General features: G+C 43.4%; 1 protein-coding gene across 2 annotated transcripts in view; it reads right to left on the bottom strand.

The window, feature by feature from the left end:
- Positions 1–1,863: 1,863 nt before the first annotated feature.
- cux2b (cut-like homeobox 2b) overlaps positions 1,864–17,400 on the bottom strand; it is a 94,080-nt gene continuing 78,543 nt past the window's right edge. For both annotated transcript variants that reach the window (XM_005746077.2, XM_005746078.2), the window contains exons 9-22: positions 15,802–15,850; positions 14,969–15,073; positions 12,168–12,359; positions 12,003–12,061; positions 11,862–11,910; positions 11,265–11,364; positions 10,290–10,919; positions 8,285–8,383; positions 7,265–8,103; positions 5,437–5,602; positions 4,980–5,285; positions 4,694–4,882; positions 4,318–4,594; positions 1,864–3,857 (exon numbers count right to left, since the gene is read on the bottom strand). In XM_005746077.2, coding sequence (XP_005746134.1) covers positions 3,059–3,857; positions 4,318–4,594; positions 4,694–4,882; positions 4,980–5,285; positions 5,437–5,602; positions 7,265–8,103; positions 8,285–8,383; positions 10,290–10,919; positions 11,265–11,364; positions 11,862–11,910; positions 12,003–12,061; positions 12,168–12,359; positions 14,969–15,073; positions 15,802–15,850 — 3,859 coding nt within the window. In that variant the 3' untranslated portion in view covers positions 1,864–3,058. The remainder of the gene's footprint in view (positions 3,858–4,317; positions 4,595–4,693; positions 4,883–4,979; positions 5,286–5,436; positions 5,603–7,264; positions 8,104–8,284; positions 8,384–10,289; positions 10,920–11,264; positions 11,365–11,861; positions 11,911–12,002; positions 12,062–12,167; positions 12,360–14,968; positions 15,074–15,801; positions 15,851–17,400) is intronic.

Here is a 17,400-nt window from a genome sequence, read left to right on the forward strand (position 1 = left end):
CTGACGTGAGGCATCAGACAGTTATCTAAGCCTGAAGGATGCTTCTTTCGATTGGCCCACAGCTGACTTATAAATGACAACTTCCCTTGGTGACAAACCCTCGGTGCCAGATTTTTTTTTATATAAGCAAATCTTAATGCATTTATTCAAGTTTTGCCAATCAATCAGTTTCTCCATTATTTAGTGACTGAAGTCAGTTATAAAATTAAAACATCTACTGTGCAGGGCTATTGTGATATAGAAAAAGCTTTGCTTTTTTCTGTACTTACAAAAAGCCCTACACCGCTCTCAGAACAGACTTCACCACAAGGCATTTCTCCATGAGGATAATGCATGGGGCAGGTGATATGGCACAAAATAAATCTGGAAGTATAACGTTTGTAGGGCCAGTCTCAGGTTCTGATTTGACCATAATCTTGACAAGTTTGTGAGAGCCAAATTTCTCAGCTGCACCATGTGTGGACTTCCCTAATACAAAAAGACTTCAAGTGCTGATTCAATGTCCCTGTGCAAGAACAATAACACAAAAACAGTCTATCCCTTGTTGTGTGAGCAGAATGGATTTGCATGCAAAACAATGAGATGAGCTTTACATGAAGAGATAATGGTCTGGGTAAATACATTTCATTTTCAGCCATATGTCCATGTTACCTTGAGAAACAATGAAGCTTTCACATAAGAAATGCCACTTCTAATCATACAGTATATTATGCACAAAATATGATGGTAAGAAAACCAGAGAGAAATCTTCTGTGGCTCCAAGAAAAAAAACAAAAACAAAACAAAAACAAAACAAAACAGTATTTCCAAGAGCAAAGTCTACTGATCTAAAAAATGCAACCCATTTAGCCTCATCCTGGTGGTTCCGCTCGACACTGTACTTTGACACATCCATGTAAGGAATTACAAAACAGCCACGACTTTCTAACAATCCGCTTTTTTTCCCCTCCGTGTGAGTGTCGAAAATCCCGTAATCATACAACTTTCACATGTTCGTCGAATATTTAACGGAGTCATTCTCCACATCACATAGTTTTCATATTCAACACCACTGATGAGAGCAACTGTTTCAATAAAGCTTTAAAAAGCAAGACTACCCTGAGAGAAGGTCTAAAACGTGGGCAAGCTTGCCAGACCAGAACTGGCTTGAATGGGTTTGGTTTATTAAATCTGTACACTCTATTTCAATATAATCAGCACATTTTTGTTCCAAGAATGTAAGATAGTATTTTTTTTAGTAATTGTGTAATATATATCTCTACATAATACAATCCAAGTCCTCTGAACTATGTAGACATGTGCAAGTGTTCACTACCAACTTCAACGATATAGTAAAGGCAAAGACTTGTGGACACTAAGTTAGGATAATGTTGATATTTGAGATTTTTCTTGAGTCCTCACAATTATCAAAAAAATCTAAGTGCTGTAAGTACTTCATACACGAGGTATTGAATATCTAGTTAACTGTTCTGAGTATAAAATAGAGGCAAAATACATAAAGAACATCTTGCAAGCATGACAAAGAAACGTCTACAGACACAATACACACGTGGTCAAAGATAATATGAGGGGATACCTGTAACCTTTTGTGTTCTTGAATATAGCGTACTTACAGACTGATGAGAGGTCACACTGTACGTATCATGCTTTTAAACACTGGGAACTTCAGCCTCAAAGTAGATCAACACAGAGCAGGGGTGGCCTAGCTAAACAGCATCTCAGTGCTTGAGGTGTTTTGATCCGTATAATTTACAGTAAAATGCACATTTTCAGAATGTGCAATCAATCGGGTGTTACTCCATAACACATACAAAGGGACGAACAGCAGCAGATTTATCTCATAACCCCCCAGCCCCCCAGCCCCCCAATCACCACCACCACTCGCTTCATTGTTTGACCCTCTGAGGCGTGAGCTCGCACCCGAAGCATGATACGCCAGCGCCTTCCCTCCCTCGGTCCAAACAAGTGTGCGTCATGTTTATGCAAAAGAATGGAACGCATGGTCGTCGCATGATGTGCATCAACATAATCTGAGGTAAACTGGGTGTCCTGTGTCTTGGCCCGTTACAGTCTGAGAACCAGTGCCTTAGAGCGTCAGAGAGGTAAGTCAGAAAGAAATCGTGTAAACTGTGCTCGTGCGAAGTGACTGTTGCACTCACTACCAAAAGCACAAGGGCCCTAAACTGTAAACCTCGAGGATTATTCAAAGCAAACTAAAGAAACCAAAAACACTTCAAAAGTACTCTACTCATTAGGTTTAACATTTCCTTTTTTTTTTTTCGCATTTTTTGCAGGGTTTTCAACTTTTTTCTTTTTTCTCGTGTTTTCGCTCAAGTATAATCACAGGTGACTAACTACAGAGGATAAACAGGGTCAGGTGAGTACCATGCTACATCAGGTTTAGAGAAGGCTATTGCAGACAATTCTACAACATGTACAACCACATTTTATACGAGTGAGTTACAAATATTTCAAAACATATCACCAGGAAACTAAGTACATACAAGATGTTGAATATTTAGAGTCTTAAAGGACTATCCCTCAGTCAGTAATAGGATTTCATGTTACTTGACTTAAACTGTCCAGTCTTACAGACAAAATCTGAAAAATTGCTATTCAAAAAGTAGCAAATTTGGTCAGTGTCTCTTTTCAAATAGTTATAGTGCTTTTAATGGCTTAAGACAGGGGTCTTCTTTTAATCTCACCCAGTGGCAATCTACAGAACTTCAGTGTACATTTGATGACACCATAGCTGCAAAAGTCTTCATGTCAAGTCCAATAGGTAAAATGACAGCTAGTGCTGTCACATATATTTCAAAGTAGTATGCATTATCAAAAGGAAAAAAAACAAACAAACTAATACACATTTATAAATTTTTTTTCAACTCTCAAGTTCTTGTAGGGAATTCAACCGTATGATTAGCTCCGTGTTCCCATTTCCTGTGAGTTATCATTCTTGGAGGACAGGCCTTCAGGAGCCACGCTCCATTTAAAGACGTCAGGAAGCTTCTGAGACTCTCCTGTGTGGCGCAAAGGTTTGGATACACCTAAAGTGGACTTAAAACTCCCATTCCAGAGTCTCTTCTCGATTGGCTGCTCTCTCTAACCTGTGGATGATGTTATTGAGGTTGGCCATTTTCTCCGTGCGTCTCTGAGTGCTCCTGTTGAGTTTGGGACTTTGGAAGGGAGGGGGCGGGTTAGGGTCCAGGCTGTGACTGGTGCTCGTCGATGGAGGGTTGGGCAGCGAGGGCGATATGGGCGCAGAGGAGGAGGGAACGGGCGAGACTGACATCATGAGGCCCGGTGAGGATGCAGCAGAGGGCGAGTTGAGGGAGACCTCCAGGCTGCTGCGGCAGGGCTCTGACGAAGCCTTGAAACTGACCGGGTCGACGGGTGACTTTCCGGAGTCTTCCCCCTCGTGCCTGGTCTGATTGCTTCTCTGTGGGCCGTCTACGGAGAGCCCTCCAGGGTAGAGACCCTGACCTTCTTCCTGCCTCAGGCTCTGGCCTGCCAAGTGGGGCTCGCGACAGCCCGCGACGGAGTCCTCGTGCTCACTTTTCAACTGCGGCAGCGGCACGGCTGTTGGAAAACACTGAACCCTGGACTGTTTCGCCGAGCTTTCCCTTCCCTCCTCTGTGTCGTCTTCCCTGTCTAATGCCTCCTGTTTGACATGAGGCAGTGAGGTGTTGGCACTAAGAGGAAGGCTGGAATGGATGTGTCCTGAGGGCTGCTGCAGCCTCCTCTCCTCTCCGTCAGAGTGAGGGCTCCGTGTCACTGAGGGGGAGTAGCTGTGGTGCTCAGCATCCGTGTCATTGTCTGGCAGACCCTCCATCAGCACCTCCCGTCGCATCCTGGACCTGCACACAAATACCACAGTTAGACATTGACTGAAAGAGACTTTAGAGACTAAAGTTTACTTTCTAAATCAGATTTCAGTTGAAGTGTAAGAGACAGTTTATCACAAAATTAGATTTACATATTCTTGCTTTGGCTCTTTAGGTTTTATATTTCAGAAATCAGGACTTGATTACTCAAAAAAATAAAAAAAAATACACGTCTATTTGTCTATTTTCTTTCTACTGGATGTAGACAATAGAAAGAAAATAGTTCCTAAATGAAATTTCTGTAATGTCTCTTGCCATACTATTCAAGAAATGGCTCTATAGCAGTTCTCTTCAACACTGGACAACACAGCTCTGGAGGCCAGAGAAGAAAAAACAGATTTTGATTGTAGTGTGAGCTGTCCACCTAAAGTAAATATACAGTAATAATAAAAACAACAAAAACAGCCATCTGTAAAGGTTACAAAGGACTGGCCTGTAGTTATGAAACCAGTTGATGACGGTGTTGGTTTTGAGGTTGAGCTGCGACGCCAGCATCTCGATGGTGTTTTGAGAAGGGTAGGGCTCTAAAAGGTAGGCCTTCTTCAGGGCATCTTTCTCTTCGGCTCCCAGCACCACCCGAGGCTTCTTCGCCTGGCTGTAGGGGCACAAGTCCAGAGAGGCCAAAGCCGGACTCACACACTCAGAGCGAGTGCTGGGCGAGTCGCTGTCCGAGCCGGTGCTCAGCAGGCCGTATCGCCTCTTCAAATAGGCTGGAGGGCAGACAGAGACATGCAGAGTATGACATGCAGAGTACAAACGTGTCAGAATCATGTCCTCCGTCATATTACAGAGTAGACTCTGGTTCCCACCTTTCTTCTCCATCTTTTTCATGGCCCTCAGCTTGTCTACATTGTGAGGATCGTTGAGCCACAGCTGCATGCGGACGAAGGGCTCCCTGCCTTTCAGACTGAGCTTGTGCCATGGTTTGGGTCTGGAGAGCAGGTCAGACACCGAGCCCTGCGTCAGGCCCAGGATGGTCTCCCCAAAAAGACGCTGGCCTGTGGAGAACAAATACACACAGGTGTATAATTGCCATGGTGTCTTTAAGAGGTGTTTTGGGGAGTTTTTTATCCCAAGTTGTGAACTCAGACCCACCTAAGTTATTATCTGTTAGCACCTCTTTGACCTTCTTGGTGATGGCATAGGTATCTAGCTCTGGAGACATGGCCACCAGCTCCTGGATGCCCAGTGGGTTTGTGGGCTGATGCAAGGTCATGAGGCTGGGAGTGGATTTCACTCCCTCTGGGTGGGTGGACAACCCCAAGCTCAGGCCCTCTGGCTGCTGGTTCTCTTTACTGCTCTCCATGGAGAGACTCACAGGCTCTACCAGGGGACTTGGGTGGCTGTCTGCTGGGCTGGGAGGTGGGGATGGTGAGGACTGGGCCGTCACTGGGCTTTTATCTGTAAGTAGGAAAGAATAGTCACACCAATCAAATAAATACACGCAGTTGACTATGTAAGCTGTGTGTGTGTTTTTGGGGGGTTTTTTAGTTGCAAAGTTTCTCAAGCAGTCTAGATATTCTCAAGCGTGTGTTGTGAAATGCAGACTCACCCTGAGTGTGGCCCTGGTTTGGGGGCTGGTTAAGGCTCTGTCCTAGCTGATCCAGTAACCACAGCTGCATACGGATGAAGGGCTCCCTGCCTTTCTGGGTCAGCTTGCTCCAGGGTTTGGGCCGAGACAGCATATCACTCACGCTGCCCTGAGAAAGCCCCAGCACCTGGAACACAAACACTGGTTGATATATTTACCTTTTAATTAAACACACTATCTATGTCATTGCTCACATCAAATGTGTATGTTGCACAGAAACGACTGAAGCTCCAAGTTATTATTGTGAAAGATGGAAATCTGTTTGGTCATGCACTTTCCCCATACAACCACTGGAGGGAGACAATGTACTATAAATCTTCCTGTTTAAAGGTTTAAGTTCGATTTGCAGCACACCTCATATTTGATTATTTTCATATGTGATTTATATTTCTGCGATTCAAATGCGCAAATTTCTGTAGTGATAAATTTTCTTCCTTTTTTCCCCCACATGATCGTATATTATAAAAATAAAAAAACTGCTGCACCGTCTTCAGCTTTAGTGGGACTTGCATTAAAGATATTTTACAACAGTCATATCAACACAGCAGAGAAGGAAGACAGCACCTTTCATATTACTCGAAAAAAACCTTTGTGACACTCGTTATATTTTATCCACTCCAGACAGAATAAAGTGATATATCACAAAGGCTGCCTAGGAAGACACCCAGAGGGATTTTACCGACAATAAAGGCACACTTTCTGGGGCTTGAACTAACAAAACCGATACAGAGTCTTCAGTAGTTCATTTCAGGGAAAATGCAAATAAAAACACACCGTTTTTAAAAAAAAGATTTAATCTTCTGTGTGTTTGTCACAGAAAATATAACACCTGGGTGAAGGAAAACGAACACGTTCCGCTCAGCAAAGAGTTGTTGAAAAGATGACTTTGGCTGAAAAGTGAAAGAACGTTCCAGCAACAGATCCAAACTCAGAACCTTTCAGCTATGCAGCAGTAAAAACCAGACTGAGATTATAATGTTATTCGTTTAAGGAACACCCGATAAAAATTAATTAATTAATAAAAAATAGCCGTATTTCCCTCAGGTTCACACCACAAAAGTCCCACAAGCACATTGCACTACAAATGTAACTCTGAAAGAGATGAGCTGCTCAGATGCCCTCCCAAACCACTGTGACAGCTAGGGAGAATAATGTGGTATGATAAAACTTGCGGGCAGCCTCTAAAAGGTTTTTCAAGGGCACGAATGACAACTCAACCAAACGCAAGCCTCTCAGCTAAAAATGTTGATGGTTAAGAAAGAGATGTGAGAAACTAGGATTCAAAGGAAGAGCAGCAAAGCAGAATCTATTGCTGTCTGACATGTGGGGAAAAGCACCTGAAGTCTTTTTAGGACAATGTTGTATGCAGAAAGTAATAAAAAGGCAAACTTTTAACCGTTTTTTTACAGGGCATATAATGTCAAGACTTCACATCATTATGTCAAGTTTGCTGCAAGAAATTCTAAAGAGCGGGCTAAAATTCTTTCACAGCGACGTCAAATACCAGCGCCGTATTATGCAAAGCTCTGAGCTGCAGATACGGCTACTAAAGTGTCGGGACCTGTTATTGGGTTTAAAAGGAGTCCATTACTTTTCCACATGGATGAGTTTTATGTTCTTTTTTTAACATAATTAAAATGTGTTTTATGTTTACTGAGATCACCTCAGTCTAATATTTCACATGCTCTGAAAATCTGAAAAGTTTAAACTAAATATAATTTTTCTTCTTTTGTATTTGCAGGCTGTTTCATTTGCAGTATGCGTTTAATGTGAAAGGCCAACATCTGACCTTTTCACCAAAGATCCTCTGACAGATGCCATTCTTTGCCAGCTTCTCCTTCACCTGCCGAGTCAGCTCGATGGTGTCCACCTCCCGGTACATGTACATCTCATACTGCTCTGGTGTCAGCGGGGGCACGGTGGGCTTCAGTGCACGGGGGATATATGCTGGATAATAGGAAAGGCGTCCCGGGCCGGGTCCTGGGGACTCCCCGCTTACCGAGGTATCTGACTCCACCTTCACCTCCACTGGCCGGCTCAGGCTCAGCTCGTCCTCGGCAGCAGAGGCCTCCTCACTGTTGGGGAGACCCTCGCCGTTCTCCAGACGCAGCCACGGCCGGGGTAAGGTGGAGGGCCCGGAGGAGGAGGAAGACAAGGAAGGGGAGACCGAGCTGAAGGGCCGAGAGCTGCTTCCGCCGCCGAGCACCATAGATCCCCGCTCCTGAGACCAGTGCTGATCGAAGTAGGTGCCCGCTTCGCCGATTTCTGATTTGACTTTGCGGATGATGTTCTGGACGAAAGCGGCAGGGGAGAGGACGCTGAGGGGTGTCTGGGGGCTGCTCACGGGGTTGGCTGTGCACACTGTAATGCAGCCCCCTTCCTCTTGCTTGATGGAGATGGGTAAAGGCAGGCCCCTGGAGCGCTCGGGGGGCCCCAGACGTTCCACCTGAACTCCTGAGCTAGCAGTCGAAGCCCTGCCGCACACTTCCATCTCCATCAGGGCCTGCTGCTGAGCTTCCATCTCCCTCCTGGCCTGTTCGAGGATGCTCTTTATGGTGTCGTCAGAGCTGCTGCCAGGCCCGTTACTGCTTCTGCCTGATGAGCTGTTTAGAGATGACTTGACATCACCTAAACAAGAAAAACACACACGCTGACACTGACGCACACTCAAAGCACCTTTCCTTTCTAATCTAGATGCATTCAAGTACTGATCAAAATACATAATAGAACTCATTGTGCATAGAAAACCAAAAACAAACAATCAATAGGGCTTTTAACTATGACTTATGACTCGAAGCTTCATCCTCACCCCTCTGGGACTGGATCTCCTTCTTAGCCTGCTCCAGGATATTCCTAATGGCGTCGTCTGACCCAGTTTCAGGAGTTCGGATGCGTGGAGTGATGCTCCCTGCCACAGAGGGTAACAGAAAGAGATGGAGATAGAGAGAGAGGGAGGAGAGAGGAGGGGGTGAGTGGGATGGTTGATCAGAGAGCAGTTCCAAGGCTTTGCTTTTGACTGGTAGATCAATGGCTGCCTTTGAGCGCGTGCTGTCTGAGGTTGCAGTATACGGGAAGCTCAACTTTCAAAAGCTGTGAATCTAGGGAGAAAACAAAGTTTAAAAGTAACACTATAAACATGGCAGAGGAAACCGTGATGAAGTCAAGGATGAGGGCCAAGTAGATTTAAATGTAGAAGGTTTAAATGTGCACAGGTCCAGGAGCTAAGCCACCAATACATCTGCTTTAAAAACCTCTGCGTACATAGTAGCACAGAACTGATGAAGCTTTTCAGTCATATATTGTATACGAATGCTCATAACAAACATCAGCCATCAAGTTTCAAATAATGAGGTCAGAATATCCAGTTGTGTGAAGCCTTCAGACAGTTTTTTCTACTTCTGCCTCTCATTGATGTCAGTGAGAGAATATTTGCCTAATATGGTCATCACAGGTACACAGCTCTGCTTGTGACCACTAAGCCCAGAAAACATGTCTTTCAAAGATTTTGATTGGAAACAGCAACCAATCAGAAGACAGCTGGCTCAAAGGGAAGGGGAAGCTAAATAAGGATTATTTTGAATTATACAAAGTTAGTCTAGGAATAAAAACAGAGACGTGCAAATTAGTGCAATAGGTCCCCGCTAAGCATTCTGAAATGCACTAAAAACTTATTTTATGAAGAATATTTCTGGATACCATTTGTAGTCTGCTTGCAGTGCATGTTCAAGCTTTGGCTGCATGCAAGTAAACAGTCTGTATGGAGAGCCAAAGAGGAATGGCTGTACCAAAATGTCTTTAATAACCACAGTTATCTGATGATGATTTCACTTTTTATTAGCTTTTTCCCCCCAATTTATCTGCATTCAAAAACAATGAACAGAGCACAGAACAGAAGTCTTAGCACACATATCCGCTGGCTGCCGGCAGTCAGCAGACTAGCCTAATGGTTTCCAGACTGGTACTTCTTTAATTAATTTGATTATTTCATCGTTACTGTAAAATATGACCTTCATTGTGCTTCATCTATCGTCATGTATCAGTGCAGTGGATGAAAATCACTGTCACTTCTAACGTTTGATCTGCAAGCCAGCGGTCTTCAAATTATGCTTAAAACAAACTTAAATTGCCAAACTTTCTGACGCTATGTCAGCTGTTGTTATGTGCTGTAATGGTATTGTGTATTGAACTTTATACATCTGTGTGTTGCAGCACGGTTTTCATTTAGTCCGTGTCCTGTCACGGTGTCACGGCTGAGCAGCCGATGTGCTTCAGATGCGAACCCAAATGCAGACACAGGAGAACAGAGTTTGAATTCAAACAAAAAGCGAGCCTTTATTTGGCTGATGGCTGATGGCAACATGAAAACTATGATAAACAATGACTTGAATGACAGACTATGATTTACTATAATGTGGATAACAGACGATGTGACGCTGAACACAGGAAGACTGAGGACTTAAATACACACATGAGGTGATCAGGGGAGGTGGAAACACATGAGGACACAGCTGACTAGAATTAAACATAATGAAAACACAGGGGAGAGTAAAACTAACCACATGAACACACACGCAACTTCACAATAAAACAGGAAACTAGACATGACAACACTAAGCTTACAGACCTAAAACACATGATAAACTAGGCAAGAATCCAAACATGGAAACCAAGGAAACAATAAATAATGGCTGCCTTTAACCTAAGCTAGACAGGAATAACACATGATCACAAAGATAACATGAGAAGAATACAAAAATAAACTCAGAGCGATGGGTCAGAGACCCAGGCTGTGACACACAGTAGTTAGCACTCACCTCTCTGTCGGACCTGGATGGTTCTGAGTGCCAGAATGTTCTGTTCATCAGACAGAAACTGCTTCATCTTAATAAAAGGTTCTTTGCCTTTCACAGTCAGCTTCCTCCAGGGTTTGGGTCTTGCCAGGATCTCGCTGACCGAACCCTGGGACAGGCCCAGCACATAGTGGCCAAACACTCGCTGGCCGATATTATGCTTCAGCAGCTGCTCCTTCACCTGGAAGGCGATCTCCGCCGTGTCCAGTTGGTCATCGTCTCCTGCGGTCGAGCTGCCGCTTTCTGACTGGTCGCTGGGCAAGCCGGCATCAACGCTGCCCGCCCCCACAGGCCCTTGTGAGGCTGACATAAGCGCGACTTTGGCTGCATAGAGGGCGGTAGGGAAAGCCATGAGGCCATCCTTTTTAAAGTGTGGAGATAACAGCTGTTTGTGGAGGATGTGGTCTCCTGACAGCCGGTCCCCGGAGCACGGCGACACTGAGAAAGGCCGGGGGAGATCATGGCTGGAGGAGGAGCGGTCCAGGGTGGGGGGACCGGGGCTGGGGGAGGCACGACTGTCCACCTGAGAGGAGGATGAGTGGGATCCGGGCGGCCTGCCTATCTCCCTGCCTGCATCCTCAGAATGGTCATCATCTGGTGACAGAAAAGCCATCTCACTCAGGACACATGGGATGTGTACAGCTACATGGCTTTAACAATGAAGACCTAACTATTATTCAGCTTATAAAAGATATTTCCTGAATTAAATCGCTTACTTTATACCCTTGCAAATCCAGACAACATTATGCAAACTCAGTTTAAGCACAGAGATTTAAATGTGGAAGTAATCAACTATAGAATCCGCTGCCCAGTGAGTGCCAAACAAACAGGCAGTATTTGGTAGATGACAAAACTCAACACCTTTTAGAAACTAACAATCTCTTAGTACTAGTTTTCTTTTAACTTTATAGGCTAAAAAAAATGAGACATTTATTTTACCATTGCTGTGTAGTATTCGGGTCTTATCCACCAGGTACTTGTGAGATGGAAGAAAGGCCTCTTTATCCAGCAAAAGAGCCTCTGCAGCCTTAGCAGAATCCTACACACACACCCACACACACACCCACACACACACCCACACACAAAAGCTGTTAATTCTAGATTAATCAATTGTAGTGGCTGCCGATATCCTTATATTGGATATAATGGATGATGGACCAGTGATGCATTCAATTGCACTGCTGTAGTTTTTATTCTCTGGCACTAAGGCTACGTCCACACTAGCTTTAGATTTGAAAATGGCATTTTTGTCTGAAAACGCTCTGTGTCCACACTAGCGTTTTCAATCGTTTTCACAGAGTTGTGTGTCCACATTGAAACGGCCGAAAACGCTTACGTTCCAGTACTGCGCATGCGTGAAACGCAAGAAGATTCGACCTGCCTCATTTCTGTCTGCCGCTTATTTACTTTCCCGCTCTCTGAAACGTCGCGGCAAAATGTTGAGGAAAAGCACCGAGTTTTTTTAAATGGACTAACAATGAGGTGGAGTTGTTGCTGTGAGTAACACAAAAGTACAAAGTGCAGGAACATGCGTACCTGGGATGAGCTGCCATTGGCTGAAGCCAGCTTCATTACCTTTAGGATACTACGGCGAAAACCAAAAGAAGCACAGTCATATAGTTAGATGTCCATTAACATTACTATGAATTACTGACACGTTCGATATCAATCAACCACCTGAGTTCAGTTTTAATCTCTTCATAGTCCATCTGGGATTGCAGTTTAGCTTCTAATCTCTGAAACAAAAACACAGAAGGATAATATTTTCCTCTGAATTAATAAGAGATTCTGCGGACGGAGGACTCTTCCCCACATTTCCCATCATGTTTCCCAGCCACTCACCTCTATAGCTTCTGTCTTATAGGCTACCTGGCGCTCCAGCTCTAGAATCTGATTGGCTGAGGTTTCTTGAACTTCCTGCAGTGTGAACTGCAGCCGCTGAATGTTTTCGAGAAGGCGGAGGATTTCACGGTCTTTAGCCAGCAAGGCAGCCTCCAGCTGGGAGGGCAACACCTCTCCCTTCTCGTTCTTCTCCTGACAGGGTGACAGGAAGATGTGACAAAAGGTGTGAGAGTGAGGGAGAGGAAAAAAGTGATAAAGGGAGTGAGGGCAGCCTGTGAATCACAACCTCTGCTGTGGTAATGAAAGGTGAGAGAATATGACTTCTGCAAAGATGATGAGGTTGCAATTAATAGCATATTCTAATTCATCTCAGAGACTGATAAAAGACAACATTCAATATTTCTACACCAATTAAAAAGCCCTCTGGCAGGGATTTCATAATTTCATAATCTGGTGATCTGTACAGAACAAAACGTCAAACGTGGTTTAAAAAGGTATGTGTACATAATACGTTTTTAAGATGCTCTAATATCTAGTTAATGACCACTTTGTTAAATACGCCTGGTCAACTGTTTGTTAATACAAATGAATTAATCAATTAATAACATTGCAGCAGCTCAGTGCATTTAGACATTTGGGCATGGTCAAGATGACCTGCTGAAGTCCAAACTGACCATCAGCCTGGGGAGGAAACATGATTTAAGTGACTTTGACCATGACATCGTTGTTGGTGCCAGACGGGCTGGTCTGAGGATTTCAGAATGACGCTCTACTGGTAATTTTTCTACACAACTAACTTTAGGGTCATTCTCTGTAAACCCTAGAGAGTGGCAGTGGGTGAATATGCTTTATTGATGTCACAGGAGAATGTCCAGAATGCTTCAAGATGATAAGGCGGCAACAGTAACTCAAATAACCACTTGTTACAACCAATGCAGAAGAGAATGTCGAACTTGAAGAAGTTAACAGAAGATTGAAAACAACATTGCCTAATCTGACCAGTCTCAAGTTAGATGCGATATTTGGATGGTAGGGTCAGAATTTGGCACGAACACCATGAAAGCAAGGGTGGGCCATGCTGCCTTGTATCATTGGTTTAGGTTGGTGCTGGTGGTGTTGGTGTGGGAGACATTTCTGATGGCTGCTTCCAGCAGAATGAAACACCATTGCCCAAACTTAAAATCACCTCAAACTGCTTTCTTGAAAACAACAATGAGTTATCTGCGCTCAGAAGTCACCAGATCTCAGTCCAATAGAGCACCTTTGGGATCTGGTGGAATGAGAGATTCACATCATAGATCTATGATGTGAATCTCTCAGCAGCAACTGTGTGATTCGTTGTCAATATAGACCAAAGTCTCTGATGAATGTTTCCAGTGCCTTGTTGAATCTATGCCATGAAGAATAAAGGTGTACTGATGTGTGTGTGTTTATCTAGCTGTTGTGTTACATGTTATGGAATAAACTGTAAAAAAAAAAATGGAATTAACAAATTTGTGGTTATTTTATTAGTAGTAGTATTACATCAACATTCTTTGATTGATGTGCTAACATGTGAACTGAAAATGGTGTCAAACACAAGACCCACAGGCAAAAATCCAGCCATTGCAGGCTTTGCAGAGTGAAACAATTGGACAAAACACATGGAGTTACTTTTAGACTTTCCACTGTATTTTTCACCAGAAATGTTACAGCCATACATTTATGGCTGTTTGTTATCTTTTCTAAGTTGCAATTTTGAGGGCGGGGCTCTGGGGAGTCTAATCCATGTCCGATAGTGTTCCTTTGTTTGTTTTTTTTAAATCCAGGTATGCTGGTAGTGTGTTTGGGATCATTCATCACTCCATGAGTTTCAGTTCAGTAGTCCAGTTCTAGTGTAATTTAGCTAACCTCAGCCTTTTCTCCTGGTTTGCGTTCCTCAAACGGGCTTCTTGACAGCCATCCTTCCACTGAGACCGTTTCTGTTGACGCTTCAGTGAACAATCGGCTAAAAGGCCAAGTGTATCTCTGAGGTCTTGTGTCAGACTTTGCTGGATTTGTTCCTATTTCTGAAGGACATCACTTTCAGACACCGTTCATCTGTTGTAGATTTTTTGTTGTAGGTTTTTTAGACCAACTAGTACTTTTATTCTGCACCCATTTCCTCTATTTGCTAAGGACACACCGCCCAGCATGCTCAGATATGCCAGGCTTTCGACTAATAGCTGTAAAATTTGTAAATCACCTTGTTTTAATGGATTCAACTTAAGAAATGAGAACATGTGAGTGTGGCTGCTAGTAACAACGTGTCTAAAGATAAAACTTAAAATGGATTTTTTGCTGAGCTGTGTATTTTATGATATATAAACACGATAGCTTGAAAGTATTTGAATGAAATCTAATCACATCTATATCACATTTGACCTCTGCTCTCTCGTTTCCACGTGTGCCTTTCTTTCAAGTTGACCCAAAAATCTGTTCCATCTTTAAACAAAGTCACGTGAAAAGAAAGAGAACGAGCTTAACAGTTAGAGTCTAATATTATATTAGAAACTGAAGTTATTCATGTCCAGTTATTTACAAATCAATACCTATTATCCACTATCTAACTCCTACATAATGTTTATATACAATACTATTCAATACTATGGTCAGGTACAAGGACTGGATTGAAAATGAATGAAAATAAAGTAAAATATCTCAAAATGATACCTGCAGTTGACTAATACATTATTTGTGGCCATTAAAAAAACAAAAACAAAAGAAAAAAATAATAATAAGAAAAATAAAGTATTTTACACCCAACATGTAACAGTTCTTACCCTGCTAGTGCCCTTTGCTGGATGGCAGCTCCCTGCGGTGATGCTGTGGCCACTGGATAGCTGTTCCTTTAGCCTTTCCACTTCCCTCTGAGCCATTTCCGCTCTCTGCGCACAGACACGGCATCACAGCGTTACAGTTTTCATACACCGGCCACATCAATTGGCTAATGAGTTGATCACAGCAAGAGCACACTAACATAGTAAATCAAAAAAAAAAAAAAAAAGGCGCCCTCGCTCAGAAAATTTAGCAAAAACCTGAGCAGGGGCCCAAGGAGGTGAGTGCAGCCACTGGTTTATTCTGCTGCGAGGGGTGTTTAGTCAGCCCACTTTATTCCCCAAACTGTTTACCTGCTCTGTCACACCCGGCCTGCTAATTAATGATTCATTTTGAGAACATTTATCTGGGAGCGGTTGGCAGAGAGCAGCAGCAGCAGAGAGAGGGAGAGAACGAGAGCCAGGGAGAAAATCAGAGCAGAGAAGAGGGAAGCAGAAGAAAAGAAGTATCACCAGGACAGGAAGCAATCAAGGCAATGAGATAACTAAGAACCCCGGCGTTCGGCACTCCGGCATCAATCGCGCTCGGCAGTCTCCTGTTCTCTGCTGAGTGGAGCCGTGCTGCCGTAGCACGCCCACCGACCGGGCTTCGGGTTTACATTCACTAATCACACTCTCAGGGCACGGGAGGCAGAAGGGGGGAGGAAGAGGAGAGGGTGGGGGTGGGGGGGGGCACAGGGCGGAGGGTGCCTAATTAAAGCCGAGGCTTGATTACAGGAGTGATTACCTTAATGAAGGAGCATCTCAATCAGAGGAGTGCACAGGAAGACCGAACTCACCTGGTTTGCTTTCTCAAGACTCGCCATGATGCCGTCGACCTCCTCCGCCCTGCAGCACATACACATCCAGACAGAGAAGGTTTACTGGCGACATATTTTCAGTTTCAAATAAACAAAACAAGAAAAAAACCAACTGCTATTACACATTCTGCTGCACAGGAAAAAAAAGCTGTAGCGTGACAGTCATATTTCAGGAAAGCTATGGCCCTATAACCAAATACTGACCAACAACAGGAAATGCATAATAGAGTTTTGCAGAGTTTTGTTTCACACATATACTTTATACTCAAAACGACGTTCTAACATTTACTACACATAAATCATTATGCACAGAATATTTGGGGGAAAAAACTGTTCAACACACTAGAGGCTAAAAGTCCCTAATGAACTGGCAATTGAGTTTTATCACTGTCTGTATTCTGGCATTTCAGTACCTCAAATTAGAAACTCAGCTGGGATTTTGGAAAAAGTGAGTTTAAATTCCCACCCCCTACAGCTAATATGTTACCAAGCATTAAAAAAAACTATCAATTATAATTTGAGAGACATATTTTCAAAGCAAAGTCCACAATAACAAAAAATTAACTCCCGAACTGTTTATTCCCTCAAAATCATGGAAATATTCTCAATATAATGGATTTTTTTTAATCCACCAGGTGTAACCGGTGTCTATGTAAACCCAGGTCATTAATAATCCTAGATACCCCAAGAACAGTTCTGATGGCACAACGTCAGCGGCCGAGCGAGCGGATGCATACACGAATCGTGTTTTTTTCCCCTCAGAACTCTTGAGGCTGAACTTCCAGCCTCCATACATCTAACAATCAGAGAAGTCTAATTTAAACAGAAGCTCAGCAGGATCATTCATGAGGTGTGTTTGAAGTTCAACAGTTTCATTTTGCACACATGGGATCAGATTTTCAAAAGGTAGATAAGGATGAATTAACGAGAACGCTGTGATTGATTTAAATATGCACATAGGTTTCTCAAGTTTCGGGACACAGCAGTCCTTTTTAACCAAAGGAAATAAAACTGTTCAAAGAACACATCAGACTTTTTAAATCCTTATTAAACTAACTATATTCAGCCAAACCCTCATTATCTTTCATGTTTGCGCCTATCTGCTCCATTGTCTCACATCAAAAGCTGTGATTACCGGAAAAATTATTAATCCAATGGGATCACAAGAACGCACAAATACAATCTTTCAATACTTGTGCATAAGACATTAAGACAAATGAACTTGACAATTTTGAGAGAACAGCTGCTCTCGCTCTCCTATGTGGTGCACACTTCTGCAAAGTTTAGAGGAGCTAGACTTGTGGCTTGAGCGTGCAGGAGGCAGGACACATGGCATCCATGCACTACTAATAAATGCACCAGGAGATAAGCTGCTCTATTCACTCATCAACACGATGTGGCTTTGCAAGAGAATCAAGCTAGTGCAGGTATGAATGCAAATGTCTGATTTGACACATGCACTTCTGTCAGGTATGTATGAGCAAAGTTCAGGAATGCAATGCATGCGTGAACGTGACTGTAGTGCAGCTATCTGTCAGATGATGCCTCCGACCAATCCCGTTCTTGCAGTTGGTGCAG

This window comes from Pundamilia nyererei, unplaced genomic scaffold, assembly GCF_000239375.1.
Source record: "Pundamilia nyererei isolate P.nyererei 1_Seehausen unplaced genomic scaffold, PunNye1.0 scaffold00172, whole genome shotgun sequence".
In the NCBI taxonomy this organism is placed as follows: Eukaryota; Metazoa; Chordata; class Actinopteri; order Cichliformes; family Cichlidae; genus Pundamilia; species Pundamilia nyererei.